At 37.4% G+C, this 23,847-nt stretch overlaps 1 protein-coding gene across 2 annotated transcripts in view; it reads right to left on the bottom strand.

Moving 5' to 3' along the window:
• The window catches only part of CCDC150 (coiled-coil domain containing 150), a 77,544-nt gene extending 60,329 nt beyond the window's left edge, over window positions 1–17,215 (bottom strand). For both annotated transcript variants that reach the window (XM_064586856.1, XM_054506075.2), the window contains exons 1-6: window positions 17,025–17,215; window positions 10,377–10,540; window positions 8,879–9,099; window positions 8,579–8,757; window positions 5,531–5,599; window positions 575–691 (exon numbers count right to left, since the gene is read on the bottom strand). In XM_064586856.1, coding sequence (XP_064442926.1) covers window positions 575–691; window positions 5,531–5,599; window positions 8,579–8,757; window positions 8,879–9,099; window positions 10,377–10,540; window positions 17,025–17,036 — 762 coding nt within the window. In that variant the 5' untranslated portion in view covers window positions 17,037–17,215. The remainder of the gene's footprint in view (window positions 1–574; window positions 692–5,530; window positions 5,600–8,578; window positions 8,758–8,878; window positions 9,100–10,376; window positions 10,541–17,024) is intronic.
• Window positions 17,216–23,847: the final 6,632 nt, after the last annotated feature.

Genomic DNA, 23,847 nt, shown 5'->3' with positions numbered 1-23,847 from the left:
TGCTTGTTGTGCTCTCTTTCTAATAAATAAGATCTTAAAAAAAAAATGCGAAGAGGTTAAAAAACAGCAGTTGTATAAATTTAAAAAATCTTTAAAAAATAAAAAAGTGGGGGGGCGGGGCGCCTGGGTGGCAGAGGCAGTTTGGCTCAGGTCATGACCCTGGGATTGAGCCCCGCATCGGGCTCCCCACTTGGTGGGAAACCTGCTTCTCCCTCTCCCACTCCCTCTGCTTGTGTTTCCTCTCTTGCTGTCTTTGTCAAATAAATAAATAAAATATTTTAAAAAAACAAAACAAATTCCTTAAGTAAAAGCTTTTTTATAATTTTATTATGAAGGACAGCCATTGGTTAAAATAAAGATTATGTAATCCAAATATAGGTATTAGAATTTGGAACTACTAATTGCCTTGAATACTTAGAACTGAGTAGTCTAAGTTACATGTAGGTATTTCAAATAATACTACGGGCAAAAATTTAATAAATCTAGAGAAAGTTAGCAAAACTAAAGACTTACAGGTAAAATATCAGCTTTCTTTTTGGTTTCACTTCCTTGACATAAGAAGAAAAAAATCTACCTGTTTCCGTTCCACCTCCACTGTTGATTCCATTTCTTGTATTTTGAACAGCATGGTTGATGCAGATTTCTCAAGAGATTCCTTCAGGTGCTTCTCCTGAGATAGCTGTCTCCTTAGCTACAGAACAAATTGCAGTTAGGCAAGACCAAGGGAACATCACAGCAGTTTGGAAAAGATCAAACTCACCATGAAAAGTTTACCAGACATGCCATCTCACTCCCAAACATTTTTCATTCATTAATGACTACTCAGAAACAAGCTTGTGTTTCTCCCTAAGGGATAAACTACTAAGAAACAAGTAGTCAGAGTCATATCTGTTGTCCTTGTCTTCCCATTGTGTAAGTCTTTTTTCCAAATTGTGGGTCAAGATGTATTAGTAAGTTGCAAGCAGCACTTTCAAAAGGGGAAAAAAAAATATCAGAGCATAGAGCATCTAATAAAGAAGGGTAAGTAAGGCTTCATGAAATGTTTGTGTATATTATTTATGTATGGTGTTACAGTATAAAATGTATGTCTCAGTAGCCTTGTCAAAAAGAAGGTTGAAAAACACGAACATCACACCTTAGTATATACATACTTTCTGAATTTTCTGACTTTCACTTTTAACTCCTTTTTCTCCATATTTGATTACTTCATCTCCCTTTTTAAAATATTTTTTATCCCATAGGATTATAAACATACCCTTGAAAGCTGTTCCAATTGTTTTGGAATTTAAAGGTCTAAAGAAACAATGAAGTAACTGTTAAGTAGTGGATAAAACTACCACTCAAGAATTGGGGTATACTAACCTTGTTTCTCTCAATAAATGATGATGAGTTAGATAAAGATATAAAAAAGAATCTCTTTTCTCATGAGGTAAAGAGATCCTTTCAAACTTACATGGGAATTGCAGAATGCTATTCCTTTTATGAAACGATGTTAAGTAGAAGGAAATTCTGCTTTTTAAGCCCCAGTGAAGATGACCTAAGAGTACACTTTATAGCTCTTTTCCTAATTGTACATATGTTTTGCATGTGTTTTCTCTATGGATGATTTATGTTTAAAAACTTTTTAAAAAGTTGAAAGACATGGAAAGTGTGTTGGCATGAAACTTACATAACAGCCCATTTTGCAAATGTTCTGTAATATTCTTAATCATACTCCTAATAACAAACATTTAGGTTTTTCCAGTTTTTCACTATTCTAAATATTGTTCTGCAGAACATGCCTGTGAATAAATCTTTCTTTGCATTTCTATTTCCTTAGGATAGATTCCTACAAGAGGAATCATTAGGTTAAAGGTTTAATAATGTTTAGACTTTTGATAAATTTGGTATATAATTTTCCTTCCAATTTTAGCCTATCAGTAGTATTAGAATAAATCCCATCAGTACTATGTATTGTTGTTTTCTTAAATCTTTGCTAATCTAATAAATTAAAAATAACATCTTGACAGCTTTTCATTTCTTTGGTTACTAGTGAGATTAAACATTTTCTCATATGGTTATTAGCTCTGTATATTTTCTGAGCTATTATATATTTTTTGAAATGTTAGTTGACCACTTTTTTGGGGTTTTTGTTTTTTGTTTTTAGTCAATTTTAAGTTTTTTAAAAGGAAAGATTGTTAACTCTATCTAGTTTTGCTAGGTTTTACTAGTTTTGCTTTTTGCCCCCCTTTTCTTTACATGTAGGATTTTTAATTCTTATGTGTTCAAATCTATTGAACCTTGTATAATTCTATTCCTTCATTTCAAGTTTAGAAATTCCTTCCTCATCCTTCCTCATCATTATAAGTATTACAATCTTATTAAGGATGACCATAGTTTTTACTTTTGGCTGTATTAATAATCTAATACTATAGTATCAGATTATAATTTTTTTTAAAAGATTTTATTTATTTATTTGACAGAGAGGGACACAGTGAGAGAGGGAACACAAGCAGGGGGAATGGGAGAGGGAGAAGCAGGCTTCCCGCTGAGCAGGGAGCCCAATGTGGGGCTCGATCCCAGGACCCTGGGATCATGACCTGAGCCGGAGGCAGACGCTTAACGACTGAGCCACCCAGGCGCCCCATCAGATTATAATTACTTTGTAGCTTACTATATTTTTCTAAGCTCTGGATCAAATTATATAGTATAATGTACTCGAGATACTATTTAAGTCCTTTATAGAGGGATCTTTATTTGATAATTATACTATTGAGGTATTAATTCTGAAGTATTATTAAAAGCAACCAGTTTTATGTCTATCAGAGCCAGATTCTACATATATTTCTTACCTCTTAGGAAGATGTATACCACATTTATTCTGTCTTTATACAGCCCCCTGATATGGACTGAATTGTATTCCCCAAAAATATTATGCTGAAGCTCTAACCCCAGTATCTCAAAATATGACTGTATTTGGAGATAGGGCCTTTAAAGAGGTGATAAACTGTAAGGATGCTGTTAGGGTGGGTCCTAACCCAACCTGAATGGTGTCCTTATAAGAGAAGGAAACGGGGATACACGAAGATACCAGGGATGTGCAACACACAAAGCAAAGACCACGTGAGGACCATGTGAAGGCAGCCATCTGCAAGTCAAGTAGAGAAGCCTCAGGAGAAAAAAACCTGCTGACATCTTGATCTTGGACTTCAAATCTCCATAAATATAAGAAATTTCTGTTGTTTAAGCCATCTAGTCTGTGGTACTTTGTTACTGCAGCCCTAGCAAACTAATACATCCTTCCTGCTTGAATACCAAAATGCATTTTGACAAGGACAGTCCTTCTAAGGATCCTTGACAGGGTTCAATAAAAAATTCAAGATTTTATCACAGCACTCAGAATTAAGACTTTCCTAATAAAGAGTAATGATAAATGGTAATCACTGATAGTGTTTTAAACAAATGGTGCTGAAACAACTAGACATACACACACACACACACACACACACAAAGAATCTAGATACAGACCTCACGTCATTAATTCGAAATGTATCATTTATTTAAATTTAAAATGCAAAACTATAAGGCTTCTAAAAATAACACAGGAGAAAAATCTTGGTGTGTTGGGTTTGGTGATGACTTATGACACCAAAAGTACAGTTCCTGAAAGAAAAAATTAGTAAGTTGGACTTCATCAAAATTAAAAGCTTCTGCTCTGCAAACAAGCTACAGAATGGAGAAAAAAATTGCAAAACACATATTTGATTAAGGACTAGCATCCAAAATATACAAAGAACTCTTAAAACTCAACATAAGAAAACAAACAACCCAATTACAAAATAAGCATAAGATCTAACAGACACCTCACCAAATGAGATATACAGATGGCAAATAAGCATATAAAAAGATATTCAATATCATATATCATTAGGTAATTATAATTAAAACAAGATACCACTACACACATAATAGAATGGCAAAAATTCAAAAAACTGACAAGACACCATGGTGATGAGAATGTGGAGCAAAAGGAACTCATTGTTGGTATGAATGGAAAATGGTACAGCCATTTTTTAAGACAGGTTGGCACTTTCTTACAAAGGTAAACAAAAGCTTACCAGATGATCCAGCAATTGTGCTCTAGGTATTTATCCAAATGAGTAGATAACATGTCCACACAAAAACCTGCATATGAATGTTTATAGCAGCTTTATTCACAATTGCCAAAACTCAGAAGCAACCAAGATGTTCTTCAATAGATGAATGGATAAACGAACTGTGGTACATCCATACAACTGGAATATTGTTTAGCAATAAAATGAGTTACCATACCATGACAAGGCTTGGAGGTACGTTAAATGTATATGCTAAGTGAAAGAAGCCAGTCCAAAACAACCACACACTGAATCATTCCAACTATAACAAAACTACAGACAGTGAAAAGATCAGTGGTTGCCAGGGGCTCAGGAAGAGGAGGTGGGAGGGATGGGTATATGGAGCACAGAGCATTTTTAGGGCAGTGATACTATTCTGTGAGATAATGTAATGAACAAAGGGTGAATCTTAATATAAACTGTGGACTTTAGCTAGTAATGATTTATCAATTTATTTATGAACAAGACTAGTTTGTCAAATTTAACAAACGTACCACACTAATATAATAGGGGAAACTGGAGGGATGGGGAGAGCAGGTTTATGAGAACTGTTTTCTGTGCAATTTTTCTATAAATGCAAAACTTCTCTAAAAAAAAGAGTCTACTAAAATATCTAAAAACTAAAAAAAATACACGAAATGTAATACATTCTATGAAAAATCATGCTTTTATCAGTAGCTACTGGCAAATAAGTACATGAGAGAATTTTCCAGATAGCTATACTTAACACCTCATGCACTAAAAATCGTAACTTAAAAAAGTAATTTTGCATAAGAATTTTCTTTAAAAGTATATCTACTTCTTGGTATTTTAAATATAATTTGGATCCTTTTGATTTGGATAAACATCAATGATTATTCTGTCAGGGAATACTGAGGTTTTTAGGTCAGGGTGTGTGGGATTACTAATTCTCCTGACTCTTCCACTGTTTTCAGCTGCCAATTTTTAGTCCAGCAACTTTTAGCAGCCACCTACTTCACAAATCCCAATCTGTTATCTACTAAAACTTAGGCTGAAATGGAGGTTTCAAGGTAAAATTAGATGAGCAGGCTTATTAAAAGCTTTTTGTTTTAAACACAACTTTAGTTTAAAAGGTCTTTGGATGCATGTGTTCACTTAGCTCTAGCATATGAATTTCATGGTAACTAATTTCCTTCCTGGCTCACAAAGCACTTACTTTATTTCTGGTTGTAGGGCCATACTGAGGCAAAAGAAACTCTTAATGTCAAATAAGGGTAGCCACTTTCACTTGAATTTCACGTGGCATATTTTTAAAATCTTCCTACTCCACAGTAACATATTTTTTCTTCAAAGTTTTTCATTCTTTCTACCTTCTTGACTTCCCCTCAGCAATTCCAATGCCCCCTCCACCCTCCAGAACCTTTTTTTTATCTTACCTCCTGAATTTTCAGGTTCATTTTGCGTTTTGTGGTCTTCAATTCCTCTTCAATAATGGCTGCATTCTTCTAAAAGTACAAGGGGAAAAGGTTCTAAATAATCTGAAATGAAGAAAGAAACTGTCTATAGGCACATCAGTTCAAATCTAGACTTTTTTCTAGCAACCTATATATGCTATTCCGAATATAGTTATAAATACTTCTTATTGTGAGTCTAAAATAATTATTACAACGAGATATTTAAAAAGAAAGTTATTTTATCACTTTGATTCATGACTTCTATTATTTTCCCTTTTATTTTTATTTTTTTTAAAGATTTATTTTAATGAACTATTGGGACTTCATCAAGATAAAAAGCTTTTGCACACCAAAGAAAACAGTCAACAAAACCAAAAGACAACTGACAGAATGGGAGAAGATATTTGTAAAACACGCAAAAATCAAATAATCCACTCAGAAATGGGCAGAAAACATGAACATTTTTCCAAAGACAAACAAATGGCCAACAGACACACGAAAAGATCAACATCACCTGGCATCAGGGAAATACAAATCAAAACCATAATGAGATACCATCTCACACCAGTCAGAATGGCTAAAATTAACAAGTCAGGAAACAACAAATGTTGGCAAGGATGTGGAGAACCTTGCCAGATGGGAACCTTCTTACACTGTTGGTGGGAATGCAAACTGGTGCAGCCACTGTGGATAACAGTATGAAGATTCCTCATAATGTTAACACCAGAGCCAGCACTACTAGGTATTTACGCCAAAGATACAAATGTAGTGATCCAAAGGGGCACCTGCACCCCAATGTTTATAGCAACAATGTCCACAATAGCCAAACTATGGAAAGAGCCCAGATGTCCATCAACAGATGAATGGATAAAGAAGATGTGCTATAGGGGCGCCTGGGTGGCTCAGTCATTAAGTTTCTGCCTTCAGCTCAGGTCATGATACCAGGGTCCTGGGATCGAGCCCCGCATCGGGCTCCCTGCTCTGCTGGAAGCCTGCTTCTCCCTCTCCCACTCCCCCTGCTGTGTTCTCTCTCTCACTGTGTCTGTCAAATAAATAAATAAAATCTTAAAAAAAAAAAAAAGATGTGCTATATATATACACACACACACACACATATACATACAATGTAATATTACACAGCCTTCAAAAAAGTGAAATCTTGCCACATGCAATGAAGAGGATGGAACTAGAGGGTATTATGCTAAGCGAAATAAGTCAGAGAAAGACAATCATCATATGATCTCACTCATATGCGGAATTTAAGAAACAAAACAGATGAATGTAGGGGAAGGGAGGGAAAAATAAAGTAAGATGAAATCAGAGAGGGAGACAAACCATAAGAGACTCTTAGCTATAGGAAACAAACTAAGGGTTGCTGGAGGGGAGATGGGTAGGGGGATGCACTGGGTGTTATATACAACTGATGAATCTGAACTCTACCTCTGAAACTAATAATACACTATAGGTTGATTAATTGAATTTGTATTAAAAAAAGGAAAAAAAGGAAAAAAGGAGAGAGAGAGAGAATGCATGCACAAGTTCGTGGAGGGGCAGAGGGAGAGAATCTTCAAGCAAACCACCCCCCCACCCCAGGCAGGGCTCAATCTCACAACCCATGAGATCATGACCTGAGCTGAAACCAAGAGTCGGACACTTGACTGAGCCACAAAGGGACCCCAAACACATTCACTTTTATGTAAAATTCAATAATGAGAGAACCTGGTAATTGACGGAACTTTTTCTTACAAAGTATATTCTTTTGTTTGTTTGTTTGTTTAAGTATTCAATCTCTTCTTGCCTCAAATATTATCCGTGCTTAGGAGCTGAGGATCAAAAATACAGCTTTCACTATTTATTCTCTTTTATATCACTATTAATGGCACCACAATCCAAGATGTAAAACCTCAGTCATCTTTGCCTTCTTTCCTATACTCAGCTCCTGTCCAGTATCATATTCTAACATATCTTTCTTCATAAAACATTTCTTTTCAAAATGCCACCCTAAGTCAGATCTAATAAGGCTTGTGGCTCAAATCATGCAATGGACTCCTAATTGGTTTCCCAAAACTCTACACCACTGCCAGATTAGTTTTCTTATTTTTGTTATGTCACTTCCTTATCAAAAATGATAATCACCCCCATAGTATCAAGCCCAACTACTGATTATTCTTGATTTTGAAATCCTCTATAATGTGATCCCTCACTAATGTCCAATTTATTCCCCCCCCCCAATCCTCACTCCTCTCAGGCTAGTTTATGCATTTCCTCTAACTTTATCAGTGGAAAAATCTAAGTTCAAAGCTGGGTAACAGGAAGAAAATAGGGAAGTGTCATCTTAGAGAAATGAGTTCTCTCTGGGGCCCAATGCTCTTATTACTAAAATGGGGACAGTATCATCCTGTCATGAGGTTTTTCAAAAATTTAACAAAATAACATGTTGACCATCTATTATACTGCCTGGCCCTTGAAGGGAGAACAAAATTGTCAGTTTATTATCCTACTCTATATTCTTTCCTGCCTCTGTGTGTACTCCTTGAAATGTCCTCACCTCTCTACTTTGCCTTCTACAAAATTCAGCTCATGACTTACCTCTTCCTTGAAGCCTACGCTAATCTACTCTAGGTAGATAGGGCATACTCACCCTCTCAAACCCACCTGAACACAAAACACACGTCAATATTCACTTACTGTCCTACACTGTTCTTTAACACTTCCTATGTCCTTATTTTTTCTCTATTTAGTTTTTCATGCTATTCCTTGTTCTCCCAGCTAGCATATAAGCTCTTGGAAGAGCAGAGACTCTGCCTTATACCCTTGGACTCCCACTCTCATGCATATCAGGGTAAGGGCTCTATAAACACCACATTACTGATAGTACACAATAGTTTAGGTTATCAATGTAGGTAACTTTGAAATGTCAAGAATCCTTACATCATATCACCTAATTTTAAAAGTCAATTTTATGGGTCTGTTGCCTCCTCCAGTTAACAGATAACAGTGAATCTGTATTTCAGAAATCTGGATTCAAACCTTTGTCTCTGAGGCAATCTCCAGGGTGGCAGTCAACCTTTGCACTTCTTCTTGTGCCTTGTCTTCTTCCTCTTTTACATCTCTTAGTTGCTGGCGCAAATTCATCACTTCAAGATGCAACAGCTTCAAGTCCTTGGAATGCTCCTCCTGTATTGCATTCAGTCGATCCTTCAGAAAAGCTACCCAACAGCACAGGAGGGTCATGGAGCAGTTGAAAGAAGGTCAGGAAAGGAAAAGAATCATAAACTCATTAAGCACCCATACAGGACCAAATTTCTGATGATTCTCTTCTCTCTGTACCTGTTTTCTGTGGATTCAAATCCTTTTCAGTTTGCAGACGAAAGATGTTCATCTTCAAGGACTGGATGAGGCTTTCCAGACGGCACATTCGATTTACCAGAAACTCACAGTTCTTCCATAGAATATCTGGTTTTCCTGAACAAAACATTTCGTTCTGGATGGGACTAATGCTATTCTGGCTCACAGGTTCTTCTAAACATTTCGGAGTCTCCAGTTGGCCTCTGGACAAAGATCCCAATTTAACAATATTATGCAATGCAATGTGTACTATGGTAATCCCAATCATCAGGTCATTTCTACCAAGAATAAAAATTAGATTCCTTAGTTAAGCATCTGTTAGTTCTCCAAATTTAAATATAGAAAGCACCATTAGGTAAAGAGGATGAGACTAATGTCAGTTGGATAAAGACCACTGACTTTATAACGGTTGTATCTTTTAATGTGAATTTTTTGTAAAGTTTTATGTGGTACATAAAACATGTTAAATAATAAATCTATAATTATAAAAAATTAAAGTTAGCATGGAGGAAATATATTCACATATTTTTAGAAAAATTTTAAACAAGGTCATAATAAACATTCCTACTTTATTCTCACATACTCAGCATCTATACAAATTTAATCTCTAACTACTGAAGAATTATTCATTCTGTGGGTGCTATAATACCAACTATAATAATTTTAGGTTTTCATGAGAGACACTAAAGAAATATATTGTAATCTTAAAGAAAATCACACCAGCAAATTTGATATTGGCTGCTTAAGTACCCAGATTCCTCAGGCCATTAATCATCCAACTTTTAGTGGCAATATCTTCTTTAGCCAAGGGGAAAAAAAGGTGGGATTTTTTTTTTTTTTTTTGAGTACCTCATTTTAAATTAGGAAATTTTTTTAAAGATTTAAAACCTTTCTTTTAATTTACAATAAATCTGGGGAAAGAAAATGAAGACAATATCAATGGCATGAATCAAGTTTAGATGTTCACCTTAACTAATATCAAAGTCTATTTTTGATTTTAAAAATATGAACTACATTTTTTCTAATTATACAAAAATTCCATATTTGTTTTCAATCAAGTTTTGAAGATGAACAGTTTGTGCACCTAATTAGCACATTTTTAAAATTTTATTTTATTTGAATTCAATAAATTAACATATAGTGTATTATTATTTTCAGAGGTAGAGTTCAGGGATTAATCAGTTGCCTATAACACCCAGTGCTCATTGTATCACGGACTCTCCTTAATGCCTATCATCCTGTTACCCCATCCCGACCCACCTCCTCATTTGAAATAAGTATCTGTTCAGGGGAATAGTGGTAGTAGCTCTATTACAAGATGACAACTCTATCTCACAAATATTTTCTAATTAATGTGCAAATGGAAACTTTTTTTTCAATTCTTTTATAAATACCTGTATTTCATCTGCTGAACCATCTGTACTATGACTCCTAAGAATTCTTCAACCTACAAAGATCTAGTTCATTTTCCATTTATTACCTTTTTTCACCAAAGTCCAACATTATTAGGTCATCCCTCAGAGAACTGGTCTGTTCCTCAACTATTCTCATCCTTTCCTGAAGTACCGTGAATGTTTCAGAAGCTGTAGCATTGATGTGGGTTGGAGAGAGGACCGGTCTGGACACTGTAGTTTCCATATGCACCTGAGATTAAAGTCACAATATTGGTATAGTAGGTTCTATTATGGTTCAAAATAGTCACTGTCCCTTCTTGTGGGAGAATTACACATCCCTGTTCTGTTGAGGTCAGGAATGGCCATGTGTCTTGCTTTGGTCAGTTTAATGTGGGTGGGAACTTTAAGAGCCAACTTGTCATTCATCATCTCCTTCTTTCTCCCCTCCATGAGATGAGCAACAACCCAGATAGGGCCGGCTTAGTGTGCCAAGATTCCACAGTGAAGAAGACATGAAGCAGAGCTATGGCCTGTCCATGACATCCAGTGTGAGTGGGCAATAAACTTACGTTGTTATAAGCCACTGAGATTGTTGAGTAGTTTGTTATTTCATCATAATCTAGTCTATCTATCTGGTAGTATAGACACATAACTAGGATCTATGACTTGGCTAAGGGAATTATTACTTCTTTCATTACTAGCCATCACCATTTTAACATACTCTAACCAACCTTTCAGAAAAACATTCTATACTTAGATTTCTGAGCACTTGTTGTAAGATAAATTTACCAACTACATTGAAGCAGTGATTTTAAAAAATAATTTGCAAACTTAACTTCATAGCCTAGCAAAGACTCTTCTATAGCTATTGACATAAAATTTCCAGACTTCTCTTCTTTCCTAATATTTTGAAATATTAGTGACAGAATTAGGCAGAATTAGCATAGAAGAAGCAGTCCCAACATATAGATGAATCATGGGCCCAAAGTTCAATGACAAGGTCATTGGGGAAAGAAACTTTAAGGACATTTTCCTGCAACTCCAACCTTTTGTATAGACATTTCTATACCAACCAACTGTAAACCTTAACCATTACTAGCAACAGTGCTCCCATGGAAACGTTCACAAAGATTCCACTTTGGATATTAGGAACACATCTTTTCTCCCCCTCTTGCTGTGTAATCAGAGATCTCTCTTCCCCTCACCTCCCAGGCAGTGCAAGTGGTGACTACCTCAGGTCCAAGTAATTGATAGTCTCCATCACTCAAGGCAAGAATTAAAGAAGTGGGAAAACTGGTGGCAGGATTTAAGGGGGTAGCAGCATGATGAGGGACAGTGAAAAGACTGAGTTTCTTGCCAATATCAAGAACATTGCTTCACTTTTTTTTTTTTTTTAAAAAGATTTATTTATTTATTTGACAGAGAGAGACACAGCGAGAGAGGGAACACAAGTAGGGGGAGTGGGAGAGGGAGAAGCAGGCTTCCCACCAAGCAGGGAGCCTGATGCAGGGCTCGATCCCAGGACCCTGGGACCACGATCTGAGCCGAAGGCAGATGCTTAACGACTAAGCCACCCAGGTGCCCCGAACATTTCTTCATCTTGAAATAGCTCTCCAGTCACCTTTTATCTCCCCACAACAGGTCCCAGAGAATGGTCTAGTCTTTTAACTTTACTGAGGAATAATTGAATATAATTTTATTTAAAGTGTACAATGTGATGATTTGATATACATATACACTGTAGAATGGTTACCAAGATCAAGATAATTAACACATTCATCACCCCACATAGATAACATAGTTAACTTTGTGTGTGTTGTGTGTGTGATCTACTCTCACAACTTTCAACTATACAACATATTACTATGCTACCATGCTGTACATTAGATCCTCAGAACTTATTTGAAAAGGTAACCTACAGAATCATAGTAAATAATCGCATACCACAGATTTGATAAGCAGTTAATGTCCAAAATATATAAAGAACTCATATAACTCAATAGCAAAAATGCAAAGAAACTAAAAAAAATGAGCAGAGGATCTTAACAGACATTTTCTCCAAAGACAACAAAGAGATGGCCAATAGATAAATTAAAAGGTGCTCAAATCACTAATCACCAGGGAAACGCAAATCAAAACCACAATGAAATATCACCTCACACCTGTTAGGATAGCTATTATCAAGAAGATAGCAAATGTTGGTGAAGATGTGGAGATAAGTGAACCCTCATACACTGTTGGTGGGAATATAAAATGGTACAGCCATTTATGGAAAACAGTATGGAAGTTCCTCAAAAAATTAAAAATATAACTACCATATGATCCAGCAATCCCACTCCTTTGTATATATACAAAGGAATCAAAGACAGGATTTTAAAGAAGTACCTGTTCACTCATGTTCAGTGCAGCATTATTCACCATAGCCAATATAGAGAAACAACCTAAATGTCATTCACCAGATGAATGGACAAAGAAGTGATTTTTATATATATATTATATATATAATATATATAATAAAATATTATTCAGCCATAAAAAGAAAATCCTGCCACTGACATTGATGAATCTAGAGGGCATTATGCTATGTGAGATGAACCAGACAGAGCAGAAAAATATTGTTTGATATCATTTATATGTGGAATTAAAAAAAAAAGGTTGATTTCATAGAAACAGAGAATAGAATGAGGTGGAGGGAAGGGGAAATGGACTGATGTAGGTCAAAGGGTACAAATTTTCTTTTTACTCTTATTTTAGTGCTTCTGACCAGGATTTCTCTCTTTTATTCTCTTCTATGAAACAGAAAGCATTTCTGACACATGTAATCTGAATTTGTTAAAAGATTTTCTGTTAATGATCAGCTTAAGGACATGGGGGCAAAGAAGCTCTCTATTATTAATTTCCATCCATGCTTTCAAAATTTCCTGAAGAGAAAGACAACGGTATAGACAGTAACAAAGTCTTTGGATCTACAAAGAGTTGAAGTAAGTTTCATCCATGTTTCTGGAAAAAAGCCAGATTTGGAGACTCCTGCTCATGTTACCACATGTACCAGGATAGTGTTCCTTAGGTAATAGAAGGAAGAGCCTCCATAAGACCAGGGTTAGGGTTGGGGAGTGTGGGTGGGGAGAAAATGGAAGGGTAACAACAGAGAAACACCACATGGATTTACCCTCCATTCCATTTTCTATCACCTGCTGTCTTGTTACTGCCCACCTAGAAATAAACCAGGCTTGAAGTGGGGAGGAAATGTAAAGTGTTTAATAAGATTTGGGGTAGACAGAGTTGACTCCTTTGTTTTCTCTATAAAAGAAGCTGAAGAGTTCATGTCCCCAGCCTCCCTTGCAGCTGGCACAGCCATGTGACACATTCTGGCCAATGAGACTTTAGGCAAAAAATTTGCAAGGAGCTTCTGAGAAGGCTTTTGTTTTTCTGATAGAAAAAACTGAAATGATGGTGCCGGTCCTTTACTTCCCTGTATGAGGCCCAGAGCTCTGAGAGCTCTCTTTTAGTCAGCCATGCAGTGCCTCACTTTTAGACACAGAGAGCTAGGGATCACCAGCATCTGAGAAATACAAGGAAAAGGCCAGAGAAGTTCAGATTAACCTGAGGTTTTTTTTTTTTTCTTGCCCAAAACTAGCAACATCCAACCTCTGCTTATTTGAGAAAAATAAGCTTAGTCATGTTTTTCTGTTCCTTGCAGCAAAAACATTCCTGAAACACAGTCGCCCCAGGCAATAGTTGGTGGAGAAACAAGTAGAAGGGGTGGTAAAAGAAAGGACAAGTACTACCGGAGATGTGAGGGAGGACAATTTCCCTGGTAACTTGTTAGGCTGAGGCAGCTAGTTATAATACAAAGGATGGCCTCTATTAACTTATATCAAAAGCCAAGCATAAAATACTAATACAAATATTAGTCCATTTTAGGGAAAAAATACAGAAAATGGAATACAAGTTTACCACGTATTTTGAATGGGATACAGATTCCCATCTAAAATTTTTTCATGTAGGGGTGCCTGGGTAGCTCAGTCGTTAAGCATCTGCCTTCGGCTCAGGTCGAGATCCCAGGGTCCTGGAATCCAGGCCGGCATCGGGGCTCCCTGCTCAGCGGGAAGCCTACTTCTCCCTCTCCCACTCCCCCTGTTTGTGTTCCCTCTCTCGCTGTGTCTCTATCAAATAATAAATAAAATCTTAAAAAATAAATAAATAAAATAAAATTTTTTCATGTATTGTTGAAATGTCACAGTTTTGCTGATATTTCCCTAAAGTACCTATGATATGTATAAAATGCTCACACTTACTTTACAGTATCATGTGCACTTTCAGCCATAAAAACAAAATTTAAAACCAAATTAATTTTTTTTTTAAGAGAAAGTTTATATATGTTTGAGTAAGAATTTGATTCCCCTCATCACTCATGCCCACCTGAACCTGATCTACCCTGGAGCCATTCAGGTTTCCGGAAAGAAAATTCACCCTAAGAAAGGGAAGAGTGAGATGCTTGGGACAGACTGATGTTGGGCAAGGGATAAAGCTTCTAAGTGAACATGGCGGTGTTCTTGAAATATCCTCTTAGTGAATCACTGATGAACATGTGCAAGTCATCCAAGAAGTTGACTGGAAAACTAAACAAGCCAAAAAAAAAAAAAAAAACAAACCACTAAACAAGCCAATCTACCCTTTGGAGATTAAAAACAGGTCCTAGGATTAACTGAAAACCATTCCTCCACAAACCTCCCCTGCAATGGGGAAAAAAAAAAGAAAACATGTCAAGGTCAGGAGAGCTCGAGGAAGCAATCAATGGTAGATGAATAGCAAGACTAAGACAGCCTTAATATCCACCAGGGAGAGTCCCGGAATACCTGGGAGCCTGTTAAAGGAAGAGTGAGGTAACTACCTGGATCCAGTAAATCTGCTGAGTCAGGAAAGATTCTCACTTTCACTGCAGTATACCCTTGCCTGTCCTCCCTCAGCTGGCAGGCCCCACACACAGTCCACTGGCCACTTGGCAGATCCTCAGAAGGCATAGCTCAAAAGCTCGGAGTCTAAGAAATACAATCTTACAAGAAAAGAATCTAGCTCTAATTGCTAATATTGCAGCAAAGAGACTATGGCTTGACTTATGTGTGCTTTGCAGTTTTTGAAAAGATGCAAATAGCATTGAATGTAGTCTTGAACCCAAGGCCTGATGCTTGATCGTAACAATAATAAAAATACTAATATATAAACTTTTAGTTTTAAGAAAGTGCATTCATAGCTACTTTCATAAACGTATCATTATCAAATTAATACAATTCTGTTTCTGTATTTAGGGAGAGTATGTCTATGGAGCTCCTAAGTAGGTTACCTCATTGAAAGGATGGCATGAATAAGACCAATGTCTTAAGTAATATACTAGTAAAAGTCAGGTGACTGAAAAGTCCAGAAAGAGTAAACAGTGAGTACAAAGATCAGTGAGTACAAAGATCCTTACAAACTGTAAGGAGGTCAGTCTGGCTGGAGAGGAGTAAGTGAAGGAGAGAACTATAGAAGGTGAGGTCAGAAGGTAATAAAGGGACCAGATCACATTAGGTCTTAAAGTTTTGGCTTTTACTCTCAGTGACTCTCAGAACCATTGGACTGTGTAGAGTGGAGGAGTGCTGTGATGTAACTTACCTTTTAACTGGATCACTCTGGATACCCTCCCAGGAGGGTAGGACAACCATAGAGGTAGAAAGACCAGTTGGGAAGCCGCTACAATAACCCAGGCAGGAGGTGCCATTGGCTAGGACCGGGGTGATAGCAAGAGAATAGTAAGAAGTGGTCAGACTCCAGATATATTTTAAAGATTGGTTTTGCTGATGGATTAGATATGAAATATGAGAGCAAGGATATAATTGGAAGGATGGTGTTGCCATTAATTGAGACAATGGAAGCCTGTCAGAACTGGTTTTAGCTGAAAGATTGAGTTGTTTTGGAAATGTTAAATGTAAAACAGAAAAGATGGCCACAACAAGACTGAACTTGTTAATTCGGAGTTCAGGGAAGAAGTGTGGGCTGGCGATATAAATTTTGGAGTTGTCAACGCACATGCCACTTGTAAAGCCACAAGACTGTCTAACGGAGAACAGAAAGGATCCAGGGAACTGAGCGTCCCTAGGTGCTCCACTATGAACAAGTGGAGGAGTGTGTGGGTGTTCGAGCTAGACTGAGTTCTCCGAAGTACGGTCAGATTGATCTCTCCCCATCTTCAGAGCCTAGCACAGTGAATGGGGCACTGTGGCTGGCAAACAAACGGAAAACTCAACAAAAATTTAACGAACATCTATTCTGTTCTAGCACAAGTGTCAGGTACTGGGAAAACTTCAAGGAACGAATGCATTCTAAAAAGCAGATCGGGGAATATAACAGGTGACAAAAATTAAACAAAAAACACGTCGAAATGGCTTTCCTAAGAACCTGTAACCTCCAACCTAACATATAAAGAAAAGGTGGTATTGGGGCTTATCTGAAGGCCCTCCCTGGTGGCTATCCTCCGTCCCTCAGCTGCAGCCAGTCCAACGCAAACTTAGCTCCTAAACGGTTTTCACCTGCATCCAGCGCAGAAGCGCCATAAATTAGGATCCTGGGGCCGGGGGGGCGGAGACTAAACACTGCCAAGAGAATGAGAGGGCGGCAGGAGGAGATCATGATGGTCTTGGCTGAGTCGCCAACTCCCCCCGCAGGACCGGCACCCCGTCCACGGCCGGTAGCCTTACCTCACACTCCATCTGTCCACCGGTAGCTCTATCCCTCAGCAGGCAGGCCGGTTTCCATGGAACTAACACAGCGCTTTAAACCAACCCGCTCCGGCGCGGTAGCTCCTGTACGCAGGCGCATCCGTGGCAGCGCATGCCGGGAATTGCAGTTTTCCCGGCCCAGGAGGGCCCTCCGCCCGGGGCGGCACCCAGGCCGGAATCCGGCGGCGCGCACGGAACGCGCAGCCCCGTGACCCGGATGACGACAGGGCTCCATTGTGCTCATGAGCGAGGCATGGCGGGATATGTAGTTTCCTCTCGCTCGCCTCCCGGATTGTCCTGTCGGCTTTGCAGGTACAGGTGTCGCCTGGGTGAACGTGCGGCGTTTGGGTAATTTGGCAAACATACCCCGCAACGGGAGAGAGTCCATGATTAGAAAATGTTTTTAGTTTTAGGAGGACTAAAGTATCGGGTAACTTCTGAACGATAGGAAAATAACAGATTTCATTAATGAGCATAAGAAATGGTAAAAATACAAAGTTCAAACATTCTTTTCTTTGAAGGAAAAGCCAAGAGCCTCTTAATCCTCGTCCATGATGGCCAGGCGGAAAGTAAAACACATGTTTTCTGCTCTCTTGTCTTTTGTCTCATCAGCATAATATATTTCTTGCCTTCTCGACAGGGAAGTGAATAGGTATTTCTAAATATGACTGTAAATAGCTAAGAAACAAGAAAGCATTGAAATAATAGTGCAGTCGTTTCAGAGTTGTTTTGCTCTAAGAGTGGGAATTCACACTTAAAGACGAGAAGCCTTCTACAGTGAAAAGACAAAACGGCTTTACATTTAGGTAGCTGAAGAGAACACCTGTTAACCACCATCAGGGCAATTAATGCGTTTTTCTCCTTTCCTCGGGGGCACAGCTGAGAATAACTTTAGCCCTCAGATGAATGGAGTCAGATTCCAGAGGAGTCCTCATTTGCTAAGCAAGTGACTGACTGAAATGATCTGGCTGTTCTGATTGTTCTGCTAGCCAATCCTCCACACGAGATGGAGTGTCTATCAAACCACAGCTGTAAGATGTATTCATTAAACTGTAAGCCCATCTGGTGAAAGAGAAATGAGTGCTGCCTACATTATTCAGGTGAAGGGACCAAATAAAGCTTTTAATAGGAAAAGTGGGAGAGTACTTTAGTGCGTCAACACGAAGAGCCAATTATTCTCCCAGTATGTACACTTTCTCTTTCAATGATCTCTGATTTATCTGTGGAGATGTGTATGCACTCCACAAATACCCACACACTTCACTGTAATGAGCATTTCACCTTCCTGAATCTCCATTTTAAGCAGCAGTCAGGGAGCCAAATTGATTAAATTTACTGTTTTTCATATCCTTTTCTCTTTCGACCATCTGGCAAACCATATAAGAACTTAAATCAAGCAATTACAAAGTTAGAAAAAAGAATCTGAATTCTTCAATAAACTAATTCATCTGCTAGAGAATCAGTCCTGGATACCTGAGAATTCATTACATAAAAGGTCTATTTTTATTTTTTAAGTGCATAGACATACTGATATTTTTTTCTGATTTCGCTCTTAATTTTCCATTGATAAATGGTTTTTATACTCCTTGACCCATTGATAAAGTCTTTTTAGTCATGGAAATTTCAAGATTCCATGAAAACCATCTCCTCTCTCACTACAATACCACAGTAGGCTTCTAATTGGTTTTCTGATCACCCTTCCCAATGCAACCTTCATACAGCTACTAAAATGATCTTAAAAAGTACAGATGACCCTTCAACAACACGGTGGTTAAAGGCACTGACACCCCCTGCATTCAAAAATTCATGTATAACTTTTGACACCCAGAAACCTTAATACTCTACTGTTGAAGCCTCACTGATAATGTAGAGTTGATTAAACATATTTTCTGTTTTTACAATAAACTATGCTAGAGAAAAAATATTAAGAAAATCATAAGGAAGAGAAAATACATTTACAGTATTGTATTTATTTTTTAAAAAATCCACATATAAGTGGACCCCCGCAATTCAAACCCATGTTGTTCAAGTCAACTGTAAATCCAATCATTTCAGTCCCTTGCTTAAAAACATTTAATAGTTCTCCCTTTGTGGGGGGTGGGGGGATGGGTTAGCCTGGTGATGGGTATTAAAGAGGGCACATACTGAATGGAGCACTGAGTGTTATGCGCAAATAATGAATCATGAAACACTACATCAAAAACTAATTATGTAATGTATGGTGATTAACATAACATAATAAAATAAAATACCAGCATGTCTGTGCCTGCAGGCTCTGCATCCTCTGCCAGGCATGCCCTTTCTCTTGTCTGTCTGGTGAACCCAAAGGAAATTTAACCTCTTCAGTGATGCCATTCTATTACCTCCCAAAGTACTTACTGCACTGCATTATAATTGTCAGTGTGTCTTATTGCCCCTTAATTAGTCTGTAAGTAACTTGAAGACAAGAGTTTTGTTCTTATTTTGAGCTTATTATTTTCCACACCAAGCACAGTGCCTGGTACACAACAGAGGCTTGGTTAAGTCCTCCTTGTTAAGTGAGTGAATTAATGAATAAATAAATTTTGAAATCTTCTACTGACAGAGGCTATTTCTCACTCTCTTGACTATTTATATACATATTCTATTTGTAGGCCAAAAAAATAAAAAAGGCATCTGCTTTCTTCCAGACCTGGAAGCACATGATCTTGGGGTCCTAGGGTTGAGCCCCAGGGGTGGGGGGTTCTGCTTGAGGGTTCTCACTCTCTCCCTCTCCTTCTTGCCCTCCACTCTCTCACCCTATTGCTTACTCTCTCTCTAAAATAAATAAATAATTCTTTAAAAACAAAAAAACTAGAGTATATTGCTTTAGCACTGTTCTTTTTGCTTTAGCCTTACAGTATCCAGTCAAAACACTGTTCTCCAAAGTGACTTACATCAGCTCCGTTTGTTCTCCACCTGCTTCAGCGTGGCTATTTGATTTATTTGTAATACATTTAGATTCATGTGGGCCAGTCTGCATGCATCTTGTGTTCTGCCTATATCCTGATTGATTTTATTTAATCTACATACAGTAAAATTCACTTTTTGTGGTGTACAGTTCTATGGCTTTTGACAAATTATTAGAGACTTATTCTCCCACCATAGTTGTTTACACAAGTTTCTTCACTTTCAAAATGCCATCAAACTTTCCCTTTACAGTCAACCCCGCCCCTCACCTCCTGGCCACTGGAAACCACTGATTTGTTTTCCATACCTATAATTTTGCTGTTCTAAAATGTCATACTAATGGAGTCATAGTGCTTTTGGGTCTAAACTCTTTCAGTGACCAGATGCATTTAAGATTCATCCATGCTGTTAACATGAATCAATAATTCATTTTTTAACAGAAAATTCTTTTCAGTTCTGAGATGGTAGACTTTATAGAAAAAGCTATAAAGATAAAACATAGTCTTGGAGATTACCTAAAGCATCCAACTTCTTTAAATTAATAAGGTTACTGAAAGATTGATAATGATGTCACAAGAAGGCCCCAGGAAAGAGCAAATTGAATCAATAATTACTAGTACATAGAATTGCTTATTCCTAACATTTTTTTTTTTTTTTTTTTTTTTGCAGAGAGAGAGAGCAAGAGAGAGAGCACAAGCAGGGGGAGTGGGAAGGGGAGAAGCAGGTTCCCCGCTGATCAGGGAGCCTGATGAGGGTCTCGATCCCAGGACTCTGGGATCATGACCTGAGCCGGAGGCAGATGCTTAACCAACTAAGCCACCCAAGCGTCCCAGAATTTCTTAGTCCTATAGAGACACAGGCATACCCTAATTCCCACTGCCTCCTCAGGGACCTTACTCCATCACTTACCCACCTTCACCCTCCACTTGGCTCCTTCTCATAGGCCTAAAACTAGACTCAAAGTCTCTACCATCCTAAAAAACACGTTGACTTGACACTGCTTCCCTAACAGGCTACCAACATCTCCCTCATTCTCTCACTGACAAACCTTAAGAAAACATAATGGAGCAGAAAGAATGTTCTATGGACTGAGTATCTCCCCCAAGATTTCATATATTGATGCCCTAATCCCCAACATAATGGTGTTTTGAGGTGGGACTGTTGAGAGGTGATTAGTGTTAGACTAAATCCTGAGGGTGGGGCCTTTAGAGTGGGATTAATGCTCTTAGAAAAAGAGAAAGAGACACAAGATCTCCCCCACCCTCCCTTCCATGTGAGGATACAGCAGGGCAGCCAACAGAAAACTAGGCAGAGGGTCCTCACCAGACACTGATCTGCTAGCATCTTGATCTTGGATTTCCCAGCCTCCAGAACAGTGAGAAATAAGTGGGTTTTTGTAGTTGTTTAAAAAATAATAATGACTCACCTTTGTAGCTGACTAACATTCCACTCTATGGATACATCACAGTTTGCTTATTCATTCCCTGGTTGAAGGACATTTGGGTTGTTTCCAGTTTTTGGTGATCATTAATAAAGCTGCTATCCATATTTACATAGAGGTTTTTGTGTGAAAATAATTTTTTCATTTCTCTTGGATAAACACCTGTGAATGGGATTGCCGCATTATATATTAGGTAAATTTGTAAGAGACTGCTGAATTGCTTTCCCGAGTGGTTCTATCACTTTGCATATCCATCAACAATGTATTGCTCCTCATCCTTGTCCACACTTGCTAGTATTTTTAAAGTCATTTTAGTAAGTGTGTAGTGGTATCTTGCTGCAGTTTAATTTCCATTTCCTTGATGACTAATGATGTTGAACATATTTTCACACATATATATCTTTTGCCCACTTTTAAAATCAAGTGGTTTCTTTTCTTAAATAAATTGTGGTTTATTTCTCAAATAAATGTTTTGAGACGCAAGTCCTTTATCAAAATATTTTTTGACCGCGTTTTCTCCCCATCTGTGGCTTGTCTTTTCATTCTCTGAGCACTGTTTTTTGCAGAGCAGAAGTTTTTAATTTTGATAGAGTACAGCTTATCAGTTTTTTCTTTTATGAACAGTGCTTTGGAGGTCATACCTAAAAACTCCTACCTAGGCCATGCAGATTTTTTTTCTTACATTTTCTCCTAAAAGTTGTATCATTTCCTGTTTTATCTTTAGGTCTATGATCCATTTAAAGTAGATTTTTAAAAATAAGGTATGAGGTATAGGTTGTGGGGGTTTTGTTTTTGTTTTTTCTTATGGACATTTAATTATTCTCACACTATTGTTGGAATAAATTATGCATCATTTCTCCACTGAATTGCCTTTGCATCTTTGTCAAAAATCAATTAATCTATCTAAAAATCACAAGTCTGTTTCCAGGCTCTCAACTTTGTTTCATTGATCTTTGTATCTCTCTCTCCATCAGTGCTACACTGTCTTCAGTTAGTGTAGTTTATAGTAATTCTTGAAATCAGGAGGTGTAGTCCTCCAACTTTGTTCTTCTTTTTCAAAAATTTTTGGCTATTCTAGTTCCTTTGCCTTTCCTTAGAAATTAAATCAGCTTGTTAATACCTACACAAAATTCTCCCAAGGTGTTGATTGGGAATATGCCAAAACTATATATCAAAATGGTGAGAATTTAACATTAGTATTGAGTCTATCAATCCATGAACATGATACATCTCTCCGTTTATTTAATTAATTTATCTTATTTTAATTATTTTTTCAATTAATTGATAATTAAAATTGATAAACCTCTAGCCAGACTTATCAAAAAGAAAAGAGAGAGGACCCAAATAAATAAAATCACAAATGAGAGAATCACAAATAACACACCAGCACCACAGAAATACAATTACATGAGAATATTATGAAAAACTGTATGCCAACAAATTGGACAGCCTGGAAGAAATGGGAAAAAATCCAGCAAACATAAACTATCAAAACTGAAACAGGAAGAAATAGAAAACTTGAACAGATCGATAGCCAGCAAAGAAAATCAATAATCAAAAAACTTCTAACAAATAAAAATCCAGAGCCAGATGGCTTCACAGGAGAATTCTACCAAATATTCAAAGGAGAGTTAATACATATTCTCCTCAAACTATTCCAAAAATGGAAAAGGAAGGAAAACTTCCAAATTCATTCTATGAGACCAGCATTGCCCTGGTACCAAAACCAGATAGACTTCACTAAAAAAGAGAACTACGGGACAATAACCCTGATGAACATGGATACAAAAATTCTCAACAAAATACTAGCAAACCGAATCCAACAGTACATTAAAAAATCATTCAGCATGATCAAATGGGATTTATTCTTGGATTGCAAGGGTGATTTGATATTTGTAAATCAATCAGTGATACACCACCTTAATAAAAGAAAGGATAAGAACCATATGATTTTTTCAATAAATGCAGCAAAAGCATCAACACCTATTCATGATAAAAACCCTTAACAAAGTAGGTTTAGAGGGAACATATCCCAACATAATAAAGGCCATAGATGAAAAACTCACAGCTAATATCATCCTCAATCAGGAAAAACAGCTTTTCCTCTATAGTCAGGGATAAGACAGGGATGTCCACTCTCATCACTGTTATTTAGTGTAGTACTGGAAGAACTGGACTCACCCATCAGACAACAAAAAGAAATAAAGGCAGCCAAATCAGCAAGGAAGAAGTCAAACTTCCACTATTTGTAATTACATGGTACTTTATATAGAAAGCCCAAGAGACTCCACCCAAAAACTGCTAGAACTGATAAATGAATTCAATAAAGTCACAAGATACAAAATCAACATACAGGAATGTGTTGCATTTCTATACACTAATAATGAAGCAGCAGAAAGTGAAATTAAGGAATCAATCGCATTTCTAATTGCA

Source organism: Mirounga angustirostris, unplaced genomic scaffold (genome assembly GCF_029215605.1).
Source record: "Mirounga angustirostris isolate CCGP_5_RB_7025 unplaced genomic scaffold, mMirAng1.0.hap1 SCAF_3, whole genome shotgun sequence".
Classification (NCBI taxonomy): Eukaryota; Metazoa; Chordata; class Mammalia; order Carnivora; family Phocidae; genus Mirounga; species Mirounga angustirostris.
The sequence above is the reverse complement of the archived record's forward strand: the minus strand, read 5'-3'. Positions and strand labels throughout refer to the sequence as shown.